The following is a 17,429-nucleotide window of genomic DNA, read 5'->3' on the forward strand; positions in this document are numbered from 1 at the left end:
GGTGCCCCTAGAACTTCTATTTTTAACTGATTTATTTTTGAAGGTACTGATTTTCAAGGCATAAAAGTCATCCACACAATCAAGAGAATATTGGACACTCTACAGCAAGTATGAAAAAAAAAATGTAACACCAAAAATCCTTTATTTGTTTCAGAATACTTTATTCCTATTACTTATTCTTCACTAGGTTTGCCATATTCTGACTAAAGTCACCAACTGAATGAATGAATCATGGATTCACCAAAACATATACACCAAGATCCCAGTTACTAAGCATTTGTCTATGTGTCCCAATTCAACCAGTTAAAGGATTTTATTTTCATGACGTGGTATACTGCTAAACCTTTGTCTACTTTAATGTCAATTTGCAGAGCAATCATGTTAAAACAAAACAGCACCCACCAAAAGGTTTCAAATACAGCTTCTATAATTCTTAAGAGATTTTCTTAACACAATTTAGAGTTTACACTGATAGGTTTAGAAAAACATTCACCAATAATGTTTTTCTAATTCAGCTCTTAGTGACCTCAACAGGATCATCTTCGAAATCATTTTGAAAAAGCCTGTAAGGATGTGGCCGTGAGGCATGCTCTCTCTATGCCTGTCCATGTCTGTCTGTCTCTCTCCGTGTATCTGTCCCCTCACCCTCAAAACACACACATACACGGGGTGTCCGCGTGATTCAGAATGTGTTTACGAGACACATATCTTGATCTGCAGGGGTAATAAGGGCTTCATGTAGCTCAAGTCAACCTCACAAAGGGCAAGAAGGGAGTCTGTACTCTCCTGGCTGGCCAACAGCAGGAAATGGAGGGTTTCTCTGCAAGGCTGGCCTGTTCCATTCCATTCAGTCTCTCTCTGTATGTGTCATTCACACCGCTGTCACCACCTGGAAACCAAACTGATCTCTCAGCTTGCTGAAGACAGTTTTCAGAAGGATGGAACCACAGAGACATGATAAGGAAAGCAAATTAGCTGAAGAATCTATTTAGAAATCAGATTTTATTCTGAGTTTATAAAGGACTTTTAAGATTTTATGGCTCCAGGGCTCCATGTTAAATGGTTACAAAATTGTTAAAGTTTAAACTATCATAATAAGCTTCCAAAACTTTATGCTGTTATTAAGTGAGTCTTACACAATACCTCACAAATGGTATGTTGACATGTGAAGCAGAAGGAAACCATTTGTGACAATGCAAAGGATGAGGAAGTTTCAGCGTTGGAGGAAATGGGAAAATGGAAGCATACATTTCCCAGATTTTTTTTTTTTAAGATTTTATTTATTTATGTGACAGAGACAGAGACAGTGAGAGTAGGAACACAAGCAGGGGGAGTGGGAGAGGGAGAAGCAGGCCTCCCGCTGAGCAGGGAGCCCGATGCGGGACTCGCTCCCAGGACCCTGGGATCATGACCTGAGCCGAAGGCAGAAGCTTAACACTGAGCCACCCAGGCGCCCCATTTCCCAGATTTTTTAAAAGTGGTCTTCTCCAATTTATTTATTTTCTCAGAGAACACCACGGAGGAGGGATTTTATTCACTGATAATATAGCAGATATCACTACTTTTACAATAAAAAGCTAATTTCTTAAAGTTATCATTTCTCAAAACTAGAAAAGCTTACCTAACAAGTATGTGACACTCAGCTATATCCAAGTCAGCGTCTCAGGGATGGATGTGTGTGTGTGGGGGGGGGGGGGGGAGTCAGAGAAATAGAGACAAAGAGAAAGACGGGGGGTGGGGGGGGATGACTGTTGTCACACTTTCTTCTTTCTCTTCCCTTTGCCTGCCTCTCAGGCTTATCTGTGCTCTAAAGATGCTGATCACTGATTTAGAAATTTCTAGGCATAATGAAGGTAGCAGAAGTCTTCAAAGATTTTCATCACTGCCACAAACCTGTCAGCCAGGAAGTATGACATAAAACAATGAATTCTATCCAACAAAAGGTCGGAAAATGGTTTGATGAGTAGTAAAAAAGTACCTCGAACAGTGTTTAGCACATAGTAGACAATGAAGAAGAAATATTAATGTTTTCCTTCCTTTTTTGTGAATTTAAAAACGAGGTAACTGACCTCCAAAGATGAGGCGTCTTGCCCAATGTTCTAGGGAAACAAGTGACAGGGCTCTCTCCACACAGAACCAGGTCTCTTTCCCTACTCCACTGCTCCCCATTTGATGACATGTGATAACATCTTTAAATATACCCCAAATTTTAATATTTTCATTTAGATTTACCTGAAGATTTTGCTTAAATGGTGGTTGATGTAAGCCTAAATTCCTTCTGAAGCCTGGGCATTTTTTTTTTTTTTAATCTACCAGTTCCATAATACAACTGCAGCATGAACAGAAAATGAGGTTTAGAAATGACTCCCACCAAAGCATTAAGGCAGGCAGGCAATGGGAGACTGTTCCAAGCCTCACAGGGGCACATGAACACCACCAGCATAGTCATTAACACCAACTGAGATTCAAAGAGAACGTGTCACAAGATGCCAGAACTAGAAACCAGCTTGTTCTTATGGATGAAATGTCACGTAACAATAATTTCCTCAGAGCACAGAGTGGGCCTCTAAATAGCTCGCAATCGAGTCTTATTGCTCTCCACCGGTTGGTTCTGCGATCAGTCCTCTTCAGCAAGGAATTAGCAATTACCAGGAAAAACAAGAAAATAAGCACTAGAGGCATTTTCTCCCCCACAGTTTTATAAAAACAGTCATACCTAAAGTTTTAAAGTTAAGATTATGAAAAGTACTTTTTACTACGGAGTGTTTTACTCCTCCATGACAACTTTATCTTTCAACAGTTTTCTGAGCCCATGTTCACTCTCTTGAAATCTTACTCAAGACTATAAGTGTCTAAATTCATAGAAAAGGTCCGGAAGGATAAAGACCAAACCCAAATGCAGTGGTATCTGTGAGGGGGAAGCTGATGACCAGGGCCTGGGGGTGGAGGGGATTCATTATCATGTACTACTTCTACACCTTTAATGGCCCTCGAGAAGCACATTTTAGATGTACCGTAGACCTAAGATTTCTAAAGAAAACTAATATTGCCTCCAATTTTAAGTGCTCTCTGTTGATTTTACACAAAGCCCTAGAAAATAAACAGACATCTTCTTTGGATGGTAATACTGACTAATTAGGAAGCCCTGAATCTTTCATGCTGCCTCCCATGTGTCACTTTTTACATGTAGGGCATATTACTCTTAAACATATACAAGCCCTCAAATATCAACCAACTTACAGAAATAATATCTTCAGGAGCTTGTACAGGAAAAGCGAAACAGCCATTCTGAGTTCACTTCCTTTCCTGAACCAGATCCCCCTCGTTCACGGCACTATCACTGTATGGACCACAATCAAGCACTGTGTCGAGCTGCTCAAAGAAGGCTTTCTCGAAGCGTGGCAGTCAACTCACTCGCTCAAAGCCAAAAATGGAATAGGAGAAATCCGTGTATTTTAAGACACAGGGTGTGTGCCTGGTAGCATGGTCTATTTTTAGAAGTTACATTGAGAAACTTCCTTTTTGAGTGCATGTAAGAAAAAAAAAAAAAACCAGTAATAGAAGGGTAACCGCATGAATTATTTCATTCTTATGGCAGCTCTGTCCAAAATGAGGTAGGTGTATCTTTGAAAGAGCCTGCAGTTTGAACTCTCACTATCCCCAGAGGTTTACCTCTGCATTCATATACATAACTAAAGGGGTTCCTGGAAGACTTCACAGCTTATTTTCAATAAATAAACCTTAAGTCTCTAAAATCTCAAATAAGTGCACTAGCAGTAAGTAAAGAAGAAAGTTTAAGGAACTGACAGAACCAGGGAATGCCAGCCGAGAACTGGGAACTGAATGACAGCTCCCAGATAACTCTCAGTTGGTGATGCCGGGAGGGATAACACACATGAATTCCGCCACCCATCATGTGACAGCCCGTCCAGTTTTTCCTGGACACTGTTCGTGACTGACATGCTTAAAAAATAAGCAACAAACCATGTTGTCGCCTTTGTGTCAAGAGGCATACATTTCCACTGCCCAATCCTAAATTTTCGGTTAGTGTAACTGTTCTTAACCCTTGATTTAAGTCTCTTCTTTTTCCCTAAGTATGAATGTTCTTCACCTCAAACCTGTTTGCTAAGGAAAAACAGAAGCTCCTGAGTCAGAGGAGCTTACTATTTATCAGGCTCTTCTCAGCCCTCTCCACTTTGGTCTATGGAGAGAAAATTAGAAACACTCTTCAACTAGCAAGAACAATCACAGGGCCACGGATAATCCCTCTTATTTTACAATTATATTTAACCAAATATGGTTAAAATCGTATTACAGAAAATGCCTATTATTCCCTGAAAAGTAGAATAAATGAAATAGACCACAGCAGTATTCATCCTCCTAAAATCTCACTCTTGTTTTTAAGGATCCAGATTACATACACCACGTGTTTAGTACATTTTAAACCAAGAAGTTGTCGGCTTAGAAAGTTCTTCATAGCTCCACGTTTACACTGGAAAGTCAAAAATGTCCCTGCATCCACACGAAAATTTAGCTCCTTGTGCTGCTCTTGAAATTAAAGGTAAACATACAGTAAGTTCTTAAAAATACTGAGTGGCCAGTAAATGCAATTTACTGACACTGTGAGTTGTCCATAATACTTATACAAGTTAAATTTGTCCACAAATCAGCTGAAATTTAATAAATATATTTATTTCCTTTAGAGAACATACGCATGCAAAGTGACAAATGGGGAGAGATTCAAACTGAAAACAGTATATACTCAACTTAAGTTGATTTCAAACTGCAACAAAGTCTTACCTCTTCAGATCCACGGTTGTGACACTAAATACAACTCCTTTGAGCCAAAGAATCATGAAGAGCCTCTGGGAAAAAGGGCAGTTTCCTATGCTTTCACCATCACTGCCGGCCTGGGAAAGAGAAATCAACATTGAAGAACAGGGTCAAAGTGGTGATACTTAAAACGATAGACCGATTTCTGATTTATAATCAAGGGCTCAAGGAAACAGGAAAAGTTGCATTGTAGAAGGAAGGGTGGAAACTCAGGTCTCTTACTCTGCTTTCATTTGCCCCCCTCTCTTCTTAAAAATGGCTAGTCTACTACAGCACTGTCCTACAGAACTTCCTGCAATGGTAGAAATGATCTGTATTACCACTGTCGAAATACAGTAGTCATTTGTGACATATGTCTAATGAGTGCTTAAAATGTAACTAATTCCACTGAATTTATTTGCTTTTAATTAATTTTATTAAATATTAAGTAATTTCTTGTTCTATGAGACAGTATTCTTTATAAGGCAACATAAAGGGGGAAACCTGCAGGTGTATCTATCTCCAAAGAGTTAAATAATCCCCAACCCCCACTCATTTAAAAAAATATTCATTATGAAAATCCCATATCCTGTACACATCCTTTCAAGGAGCAAGAAAATAATAAGGTATCTTTATAAAAGCTATCTGCAATCCTACTTAATATGAATGGAGCAGCTGACGACCTCCCTGAGCTCAATGATGAGGTAGAATTTTCCTAGAAATCAGGGTGGGACAAATCTTTACTCCTGTCAGGTATGCCCCCAGTTCACAAAGGAGGGACAGGGGAAGCAAAGAACAGGAGTGGGGGCAAGAAAGCCAGCATGCTGGAAGAGAACATTCTGACACTTGCTAGGGAGCAACACAGCCTTCTTCACCACAAAGTCTGTGGAGAAAGCCAGAAATAACTTTCAACAGCTCATTCAGAGACGCATGGCTCAAGTTCTGTTTATTATCCTAAAGTAACTCTCAAAATATTCAGAAGCCATTTCAGTAAGATGCTACATTAGTAAAGTTACTAATTCCTAAACTAATGGGGAAATAGGGTGGAGTAAAAAAATAAATAAATAAAAGCAGTTACCTGATTAAACATAACACAACAAAATAAATGGGCATAAAAGGAGGATTCCAGAACCCTACCCTAATCAGACAGCCTGAGAGAGTTACAACTGAACTCATTTTTTGCTTTTTAAATCATTCTTTATCAGAAACGAAACATACACAGAATTGTAGCCAGAGTGAATCGTATTAATTTCTAGTACTGCAACTTGCACAAAACTTGACTTTCTGAAGAAGGCCTAGTTCTTAAACTTTAATGTGATTAAGAATAACCTAAATAAACATTTTAAATGAGGATTTCTGGGCCTTATATCCAGAGATGTGGGGCCCAGGAATCCTCACTTTGTTATAGGCACCCAAGGAGATCACAAAGCAGAACATCTGCTCAACACGCTGAGAGACACTGGTGTGGGAAGGTCAGAATGATATTCCTTCTTCAAAGTACAAGCCAGTTCACAGTATTGTCATCCTACGATACAATGTAACAAACCGGTACTCAAAGTTGCTTTTTTGAAGATGCTGGCCATCGCAACACCTATAGAACGCTGATAACATGTAAGTGAGTTTACCACAGATAATAAAAAGTTAAGATATATCTTTCTATATAGCCTGATGATTAATATTTTTACACAAGGTTGTGGCCTTAGATACTCAAATCTTACTATCATTCTTGTTTTTGCTTTCCCCGCCCGGTATTAACATGCTTAACAGCAGAAATATAACAAGAAAACGTATACCAAATTTCAGACTTACTGAAAAAGCAGTAAAGCTTGGTAGACAAAGAACAAGTCTGACTCACTTTGTCCTATTCCACTTGTTTAATCTATAAAATGAACCATAATTTCCCAAGATGCCTGTCATAGCAGTGTTAAAATAATTATACTGGTAAAGAATTTGTAATAAAGATGTTACATATAGGTACTTGGAAAGACATTAAACCCAAGGCAAGCTGGAGATAAACAGCAACTGGCTACAGATCAAAAATACCACACCACAATTTCCCACGACGGTCTGCAGAGCATATGCTAGATAGAGTACAGACAGGAGAATCTTGGGACACGGACGCTTCCTGAAGACCTAGTCAGGATGCAAATGCCCCCTCTCCTTTCACCTCCCTTGCCTATAATTTCTAGCAAATGTACTCTCTCAGGCATATCTGAAGCTTATTACACATCTCATACTCCCTATAAAACTATTCTTTTATGCACACACAAATAAAAGTATGTGTAATCTTCAAGATAGATCTGAAGAACTGCTATTTTAATTAACTACTCCCAAAACTCATGACAATTCAAATAAGAAACATTGTCAAGTACAAGTTTCTCTGAACTTTTAATAGCATGAGAAGATTGGGAGCTAATAACCAGATAATGTTTTCATCAAGTGTAGTGGAACTGGAAAAATTCGGATCTCTAGAAGTCATAAGTCAAAAACTTCCTCTTTTAATGCATGTTGTAATAATAAAGTTCCATTTCAACATTTCAATAAAATTCCATTCAAGGTAAAGGATCAAAAGCATGCTCTTCAATATGAACTACACTGAACATAACCTACTGGTACAATCCACTGAGGAGGATGTTCCGGTATAGTGGAAAGCATTACACACTGAAAATCAGGATACCTTTATTCTACACCCAGTTTTTTATTATAACAAAAATTAACACATAGGTATATCTAACCATAGCGTCTAAGAAAAGTATACCTTAAAAAAAAAAAAAAACTTTGCTTTTTATTTCTTCTAACAGTGCACTCATTATTTTAAAAGTAATTAAAAACTGAAACCCTGCAGGTCAGAGTTCCCTTACCTTTGAACCATTCGCTAGTTGCTTAATCTTCTAGATTTTTATTATCTGTGTACATACTACTTTTCTCTTTTAAAAATGTGATCACACGATATACAACTTTTTTATGATCTACATTATTTTATTCTCAATTTAATGCAATCAACCCTCCAGAGGCTATAATGTGCCTGCCAGAATGGTGTCCAAAAAGGCCAAGGAGAGAGCCAGGGCTTTCTACCCTGCCAGCCAGGAAAAGGAGGTCCTATTCCTTCCCGCTCAGGGCGGGGGGGTTTGTGGGGGGCGGGGGTCAGAGGAGGCCCAGTATACAGTAGTCAGGACGCTCACGATCAGCTAGAGGTGATGTCAGCGGAGACTACACAGGGAACTGGAACCCCCAGCCCCGCCTAGCAGAAATGAGGAGCCGCCCCAGGGGTATCCGGAGGCCACTGTAGCTACTCATTCTCTGTGTGGCTGCAACAAGGCAGTGTCGTTGCCCTTCTCCCCTCCCACCCTCCTCCAGAGCAGCGTCAGAGAAGTCTTATTTGAGTGTTAGAGAAGTTTAAACAAAGCTTAAACAAGATCCAGAGTCGCATAACACAATATGAAAATGTCCAAGTTTTGACCAAAACTCACTTGTCATACTGAGAGCCATATGAAACTGAATGAAAAAAAGGCAATCAATAATGTCGCCATCAGGATGACAGAGCTGTTAGAATCTACTGACAAAGATTTTAAAGCAGCCATGATAAAAGTGCTTCAGTGAGCAATTATGAACAGCTTGAAACAAGTGAAAACATAGAAAGCCTCAGCAAAGAAACAGAATATGTAAAGAAGAACCAGAAGGAAATTTTATAACTAAAAAATAAAATAACAAAAAAAAAAAGCTCAGAGTTTGAGCTCAACAGCCAAACTGCCAAATGGAATGAACAGAGGAAAGAATCCCTGAACTGGAAGAAAGAACAGAAACGACCCACTCTGCACAGAGAAAAAGTAGACTGAAAATACCACACTTCCTATATATTTCCATATACTGAGGTCATCCATCTAACAGTTATTTTTGAAGGCTTCATTTATGCTATTCATCCAACAATTTCCTATGTATAAATTTATTCTGTAGAAACTTTTATACAGATGCCCAAAGACACAAGAGAGAGGAACACTGAAGCACCGTTTGTAACGGCAAACCACTGAAGACCACCCAGTGCTGATCAATAAAGGATCTGTTAATTACAGACCACCGCCAGAGGGTGGAAGTCTGGGCTAACCACGCGGTCTTTGCTGGCACGGGTAAGAGTATGGTCAGTTTTTCCCTGTGGTGTTTGAAGTAGAGCAGCTATTGCCTGAGGCTTCTGTCTTAAGCCTCGGCTGCCCCTTTCCTGGTCCTCTGGCTAGCAAGAGTGGACTTCTCTTAGAGTGTTGTCTGCACCTGTTGGTGTTTCCAGCTGCCAGCTCCTCTAGCTCTGAGTCTGGGATCGATCAGGGCAAAAAAACCCAAGAAACTCATCTACTCTGCCTTCCCAGAAGCAGAAGTCTCTCAGAAGTACTAAATTTAGAAAGCAAAATTAAAAATGTAGAAAATGTGGTATATCCATACAGTAGAATAGTATTCAACAATAAAAAGCAATGAGGTATCTTGATATATGCTAGAAGTCGGATGAATTTTTAAAAATTATGCTAAATGAAAGGAGCCAGTCACAAAAAAACAACACAGAGTATATGATTCCATTTATATGAAATGTCCAAAATAGGCAAATCCATAGAGACAGAAAGTAGATTAGTAGTTACCTACCTAGGGCTTTTGTGGGGCAGGAAGGAAGAAGGGTTGAGGAATGACTGCTAATGAGTACAGTGATTTTTTTCTGGAGCACTAAAAATGTTCTAAAATTGGATTGTGGTGATGGCTGTACAACTTTGTGAATATACTAAAAACCACTGAACTGGGCGCCTGGGTGGCTCAGTTGGTTAAGCGACTGCCTTCGGCTCAGGTCATGATCCTGGAGTCCCAGGATCGAGTCCCGCATCGGACTCCCTGCTCGGCAGGGAGTCTGCTTCTCCCTCTGACCCTCCCCCCTCTCATGTGCTCTCTCTCTCTCTCATTCTCTCTCTCAAATAAATAAATAAATAAAATCTTTAAAAAAAAAAAATAAATAAATAAATAAAAATAAAAACCACTGAACTGCACACTTTAAATGGATGCATTGTATGATATATGAATCCTATCTCAATAAAGCTATTTTAAATATATAGGCACAAATTACAAGTATAAATATACACATACTAGAAAAGATTTTAACTTGGGAAATATAGTTCTAATATTATGATTTCATATTATACAAAAAACATACATGCCCATAATGTTTTCCCAAAAATTAGAAAACTCAAAGCAAAAACTTGAAGAATCCCAATGACACAGAAATAACCACCAATTTCCAGATAAAGGATGAATCTTCCTATTCCTTTAGATTTGTTCTTATAAAAGGGGTAGTTTTGTTTAACTTGCTATGTGGGGTTTCTCTTACACACTCATTATTCCTCACCCTTCTCCCTCCAGGCCTCTGTTGTAATCCCTCAATTGCCTAATACCAGTATTTAATTAGAAACTGCCAGATTAACTCCTACATTGCTGAATAGGGGTCAGTGGTAGATGCCATAAATGTTTTAATGTTTTACTAATTCAAGGTTAAGGAATGGCTCACTTAGAAAATCTAGTTTAATCAGTTGCTAGAATAGTCATTTTAAAACACCCAAGAAGGTGAGCTTGAACTTCATTCCTCTCTATTTCTTTGGGTTTAAGGGACTGGGGGTGGGGGTGATGGTGACTAGGGTAAGAAAGACAAGCGTGGGATCTGAAGGTAAAAATGTGCTCCTGACCATTAAATTATTTTCCTTGACACATTTTCCAGGGAATGCCTACAACATGCTGCTAAAAGAATAAACTTAAAAACTTTAAGGCTTCGGGGCGCCTGGGTGGCTCAGTCGGTTAAGTGTCTGCCTTCGACTCAGGTCATGATCCCAGGGTCCTGGGATCAAGCCCCGCATTGGGCTCCCTGCTCAGTGGGGAGCCTGCTTCTCCCTCTCTCTCTGCCTGCCGCTCTGCCTACTTGTGTTCTTTGTCTGTCAAATAAATAAATAAAATCTTAAAAAAAAAAAAAAAAATTTTTAAGGCTTCATTTACCTTTAGTGTGGATTCTATCTAACTTAGCTGTCTGAATACACAAAATGGCTTGCTTTGATTTAGATTACCCTAAAAAGTCTCAAAACAACATGATAAATGGGCAAAGTCATCTGGTTTCTATTATTCATTTCTTAAGAGCTTTTCCTAACCACATGCTAGAACCAAGATTTAAGAGTCCTAAGGTTTAATAAGCTCTCATCCTTCTATGGGGTCTGCAGAGCATGAAGGAAACAACAAGGTTTAGAATCAGACATATATGGATTTGAATCTTGACCTCACTACTTATTAATGTGTAATCTTTAGTAAATTACTTAACATCTGTGAAACTTTCCTACACCACGCTATTAGGGGGTCAAATCAGTTGGGGTACATACAGCTCCTGGCATATGGTAAGAATTAGTAAATGTTACTTGACTTTAAAGATGCTTCATGCAGGGGCACCTGGGTGGCTCAGTTGGTTAAGCGACTGCCTTCGGCTCAGGTCATGATCCTGGAGTCCCTGGATCGAGTCCCGCATCGGGCTCCCTCCTCGGCAATGAGTCTGCTTCTCCCTCTGACCCTCCTCCCTCTCATGTGCTCTCTCTCATTCTCTCTCTCTCAAATAAATAAATAAAATCTTTAAAAAAAAAAAAAAAAAAAAAGATGCTTCATGCACAGAACTCAAGGCCTAACAATAGGTTCTTCAGTTCAAGCACTTAGTCATTAGACTCCCTAGTTCCTTTATTCTTCCAAAAAATAAGAAAGGGGAAAGAACTGTGGAAGAATAATTCCACAAATAAAGCCAAAGGATACATGATGGAATGATTACTATATCCCAAGCTCTGGTGACGTAAATAAAACACAGCCAATGGCAGGGCATGGGAAAGACCTCAGATGCTCCCATCTTCTTGTTCAGGATCACCAAGCCCTGAAGTCTACTCTCCAGGTTAGGTCCTATGCAATTTAGGGAAGAACAGATTCGTGTGAAATTACATGAAGATACCCAACTACCAGGGTTAGATGAAACTCCAGGCTAGGCTGTTCGAGTTCCACATAAAACATCTACCTTACTGAAAAGGAACTCTCTACTGTCCCCAAACAAGCTCTTCACATGTATTCACCTAGTTCATCCTTATATTCTCTGACTCAGCAAAGCCACACTCACAGGACGCCACCACTTCCTAGCTGTGTGACTTTGAAAAAGTGATTTCGACCTCTCTGGGCCAGTTTTCCTCTTCCGCAAAATGGAAACAATAAGATGACCTACCTAGTTGGACTGTTGAGGGGAACTGAAGGAGTTAACAAATCCAAGGGCTTAGAACAGCACAATGGTCTAAAACCAAGGGGATGGGAGGGAGTTGTTCACTATATACCCTTTCACACTTTTTGATATTTGTACCATGCACATGAATCTTTCATTAAAAAAAAAAAGGCAAGCAATTTGCAACAATGTGGATGGAACAAGAGGGTATTATGCTAAGCGAAATAAGTCAATCAGAGAAAGACATGTATCATATGATCTTACTGATAATGAGGAATTCTTAATCTCAGGAAACAAACTGAGGGTTGCTGGAGTGGTGGGGGGTGGGAGGGATGGGGTGTCTGGGTGATAGACATTGGGGAGGGTATGTGCTATGGTGAGCGCTGTGAATTGTGTAAGACTGATGAATCACAGACCTGTACCTCTGAAACAAATAATGCAATATATGTTAAGAAAAAAAAAGAAGAAGAAGATAGCAGGAGGGGAAGAATGAAGGGGGGGAAATCGGAGGGGGAGACGAACCATGAGAGACGATGGACTCTGAAAAACAAACTGAGGGTTCTAGAGGGGAGGAGGGTGGGAGGATGGGTTAGCCTGGTGATGGGTATTAAAGAGGGCACGTTCTGCATGGAGCACTGGGTGTTATGCACAAACAATGAATCATGGAACACTACATCAAAAACTAATGATGTAATGTATGGTGATTATCATAACATAATAAAATTAAATTAAAAAAAAAAAAAGGCAAGCAAACAAAAGCCTTCCCACCCCAAACATATGAAAATGATGTAAAACAAAAGTCACAGGGGCGCCTGGGTGGCTCAGTCAATTAAGCACCTGCCTTCAGCTCAGGTCATGATCCCAGGGTCCTAGGATCTAGCCCCGCATTGGGCTCCCTCTCCCCCTCGCCCTGCTCTCTCTCTCTCTCTCTCTCACACACACACACACACGCACTCTCTCTCTCTCTGTCTCTGTCTCTCTAAAATAAATCTTTAAAAAAAAAGAAAAGAAAATACAGATTACCAGGCCTCACCTCCGGACATCTGGATTCAGTATGTCTTTGGTGGGGTCCAGGAATCTGCAATTTTTAACGAGCACTTCAAGCAATTCTAATTCTGATGCATTTGGTGAGCAGGCCACATTTTGGTAAATATTGACACAGAGGAAAAACATGCCAAAAATAAAGACTGGAAAGAAGTTTACTCCACAGTTAGACTTTGAATTTTAACTCCTCGTGATGCCTTCTGGACTCTGCTCTTTGTAGACCAGCAACCTGGTCACCATTTGTTAGACGCAGTTTTCGTAAATAACAGCCTCCTCTCATACTTTAAAGGAATACTACTGTATCTGTCCCCAAAGCAGGATATATCAAGACTTAAACCAAGCCAACCTAAAAGCCCTTAAAAACCTAAACACTCGAGGATGCCTGGGTGGCTCAGTCAGTTAAGCCGTCGGCTAAGGGATGGACTCTTAGTTTAGGCTCAGGTCGTGATCTGAGGGTCTTCGGACTGAGCCCCATGTTGGGCTCCACGGTTGGTGGGAAGTCTGCTTCTCTCCTCCCTCTGCCCCTCCCGCTCCCCTTCCCTGGCTTGCACTCTCTCTCTTGCTCTCTCAAATAAAAATCTAAAAACAAAACAAAACAAAAACACCTGGACACTCAAATTGAAGAACATTCTTATTTATACAAACCAAGAAGCAGAAGCAAAACAATGTAACAATAATAATTCTTAGGGCTTATCCTACAGCCAAATATAATGTTAAGGACATTATGGTGACACAGAGTCCTCTATAGATCAAGTCCTTTATTCTGTGGGATTGTTGTATCTGGTTTAGAAGAACAATTGCAAATTTTAATTACTATATTATATTACTAAATGATTTGACTTGTCAGGAGAAAAAAAAAAGAAAAGATTCTTCTGTGATGTTAGGGACATGGACCAATACCTGACTTGAAAAACAGGCTGGGTTTTCCACTTAGAAGCTATAGAACTTTACATTTGGGTAAGTCACTTAACCGTTTTGACTTTTAGTTTTCTCTTCTGGAAAAGGGGGTGGTCTGGGGCAGGGGGTGGGGGGTTGGAGACTGCTTTACAGAAGCTGGTAACTATAATGTTGTGATACAAGATATATATTCCTACTCTCAGGGAATACAGTGTATGCAACTTCAAGAAAAGGAGCAAATAATAAAGCAAACGGGGTAACATGTTAATAGGTAAACTGGGTAAAGGATGGTCTTTGTATTGTTCTTATTCCTGCAACTTTAAAGTGTAAAATTATTTCCAAATTAGTAGTTTTTAAATTATTCATCTAGTTCCCACTTCTGTACTAATAGTTTATAACTATAATTCATTTTTACTGTACCATTTTTATATTATCCCCAAGGACAGATAAAAATCTTTTTAAATTAAAATTTTTTATTTCTTAATCATCCATCAACAATGTGAGGACCCACCTACACTAAATACTGGAGATCTAGTGATGAATAAGAAAAGACATGGCTCCTACCTTTGTATTACCTATGTTCTACAAAATTGAATCTGAATAATTTAAGAATATGAGAACACACTAAAAATGAAAATCAATATAGGATACAGTGTAACTCAAAATACATCCCCCATCTGGGGCTCCTGGCTGGCTCAGTCAGTGAAGCATGCGACTCTTAATCTCGGGTTCTGAGTTTAAGCCCCATGTTGGGTGTAGAGATTACTTAGAAATAAATAAAATCTTAAAAAAAAAAAACAGGGGTGCCTGGGTGGCTCAGTCGGTTAGGCAGCTGCCTTCAGCTCAGGTCATGATCCCTGGGTCCGGGGATCGAGCCCTGCATCAGGGTCCCTGCTCATCAGAGAACTTGCTTCTCCCTCTCCCTCTGCCTGCCGCTCTGCCTACTTGTGCTCTCTCTGTCAAATAAATAAATAAAATCTTAAAAAAAAAAAAAAACAGGGGCGCCTGGGTGGCTCAGTTGGGTAAGCGACTACCTTCGGCTCAGGTCAGGATCCCAGGGTCCTGGGATCAAGACCTGCATCGGGCTCCCTGCTCAACACGGGGCCTGCTTCTCCCTCTCCCTCTGCCGCTCCCACTGCTTGTGCTCTCCTGCTCTCTGTCAAATAAATAAGTAAAATCTTAAAAAAAAAAAAAAAAAAAAAAACCCATATTTCCCAACAATTGAAATAACACTTAAACATTTGAAGTGTCATAAACATCCCCCAATAAATCACGATTTTGTGAGTTTCAGTTTTATGGGCTTGCCATGGCTCCTCCTCTGAGTTGGTAATTCAACTTTTAACGGGAGACTTGATGTTCTCTTGCTTTAGTCTAAATCACCAAATTGAGGAATTATTCAAAACTATTCAAAAATATGTCTTTTCGCTTTATTTTATTTTCAAATATACCCTTTCACACTTTTTGATATTTGTACTATGCACATTTTTAAATGTGGGAGGGAGCAACTAAAAGTATAAGACAAAGTTTATCATGCTTAACCATATAAAATAACCTTCTAAAATTTATAGTTATTACTAAAGTCATCAAGATTCAAAGTTACTTGAAGGCTGTTGGAGGAAATCACTGAAATACACAATTTAGCCCACTGCCTTAGCCAAATGTCATGGTTTAGTGATACAGCTCTCTTTTCTAAGCTTCGTCCACCTACAACTATGGATAATTACATCTGTCGAATGTGAAACAGAATTCATTTTCCAATAGCTTCTCAGGCTAGTAAATGACCAAATTATGATTCAATTACCTAATATAGCTGATAGTTTAACTTAAAATAAAAAGAAGCCTATAAATAGGTACAATAGTCTATAAAAATGAGGTCTTTGCAAAAGTTCTCACTTCTCCTCTCCCAAGATGACCTCCCACCCATGTTCTAGAGGACCCTATACCACGATTCCATTATCCCCTCCCATTTGTCCTATACAACAAGGCTGCATGAACCTGGACACTTTTGTGACTCAAATCACATTATCTTCCACAAAAATGCCCACTGTAGCACCTGCCCTTCAGGTGAAGCTCAAGCCTCACCTCTACGAAACCGTTCTAGATCACTCTGGCCCAAACCAGTTACCTGTCCTCTCAACTTCTACTCTGGCTTCTCAGACTCAGATGTCAACACAAATCATCAGAAGATTGGTGCAGCTTCTGATTCAGCAGATCTGGGGTGGGGCTCAAGATTCTGCATCTCTTACAAACTTGAAGGAGTAGCAAGCCTGTGCCACTTATTTAACAATTAGTATTGAGTTGCCTTGTGATCTCTTAAATCATTACTGTTCCCTGCACTCTATCTCCTGGGCTAGTCTGTAACTTCACTGAGATGGCATACATTTTTTTTTATCTTCCCATAGCACCTCATCTGCTGCAGGTGCCTTACTATTTATTAGCTTTCTAGTGATTGCTAACAACGAAAGCCTCTGAGTTACAAAGAATGAGCTCCAGGTTATCAGTACAGAAAAAAAAAAAAAAAAAAACAAGTCAAATCTTCCTGATCAATGCTTCTCAAAAATTCAATTAGTTCTCCAGGTGAACTTGGGACAGAGCTAACAAACCACAGAAGCCACTATAACAAACTCTGAGACTTGGCTGCCCAACACCCCTTCTCCCACTTTTTATTGCTGATAGAACTCCCATTTTTGATGAGGCATCTGTTTGTCCATCCCCCAAGGGACACAGAGGATGATGACCCAATCCCCAAAGCTAGGAATAAATCCTGACTGATTCTGAGCCAGTCATGATAGTTCCATTCCTCTTGCCAGGGCTTAGTGGCAAGACCCGGTGATTAGATCCAGTCCTAGTCTTTGCTGTTTGCTCTGAAGACCAAGACACCAGACAAGGAAACCCTTGGATGTGAGGCCTGTGGCTGCTGTGGCCAACCCGACAGGGAAGCCAGAGGCTGCAACCAACACCAAAAGACAACAGAGCCAAGCGCATCGCAAAGAAGGGAGCCAGACCCTGACATACTATACACAGAGCAGTCCTCCTACTATACTTCTTTCATTACATACGTTTCCTTAGGGGTTAAAGGCAATTTGAGGCAGAGTTTTCTGTTTTTCACAATCATAAGTATTCAAAACATTCTCACCATTTATGTCCAATTATGAGTAGCAGGAAGAATAAAAACATTTATATGGTAAGGAAAGAAAAAACAAAGTTCTCGATATAAGCTAAAGGAGATATAATAGCCATTCCAGGGCTCTGGTTGGTTTACAATTAATTCTATTTTCTACAGGCTGCGATTTAGACTTTGTTCTGGGATTTCAGTGGGCTGGGTAGCATGTGCCACTGATGTTCAAGCTATAAGCTCTCTTCCTCATTAATGGGACAGCTCACAGAAAGAACACCTCCTTGCCCAGGACCCAGGTATATTTAT

The 17,429-nt window shown here is 39.8% G+C and overlaps 1 protein-coding gene across 1 annotated transcript in view; it reads right to left on the minus strand.

The window, feature by feature from the left end:
• The window catches only part of CLIC4 (chloride intracellular channel 4), a 70,445-nt gene that overhangs the window by 29,766 nt on the left and 23,250 nt on the right, over positions 1-17,429 (minus strand). Inside the window, exon 2 of the mRNA XM_036088994.2 lies at positions 4,801-4,910. Within this exon, the coding sequence (XP_035944887.1) occupies positions 4,801-4,910 (110 nt within the window). The remainder of the gene's footprint in view (positions 1-4,800; positions 4,911-17,429) is intronic.

The sequence above is a fragment of the Halichoerus grypus genome, chromosome 5, assembly GCF_964656455.1.
Source record: "Halichoerus grypus chromosome 5, mHalGry1.hap1.1, whole genome shotgun sequence".
Taxonomy (NCBI): Eukaryota; Metazoa; Chordata; class Mammalia; order Carnivora; family Phocidae; genus Halichoerus; species Halichoerus grypus.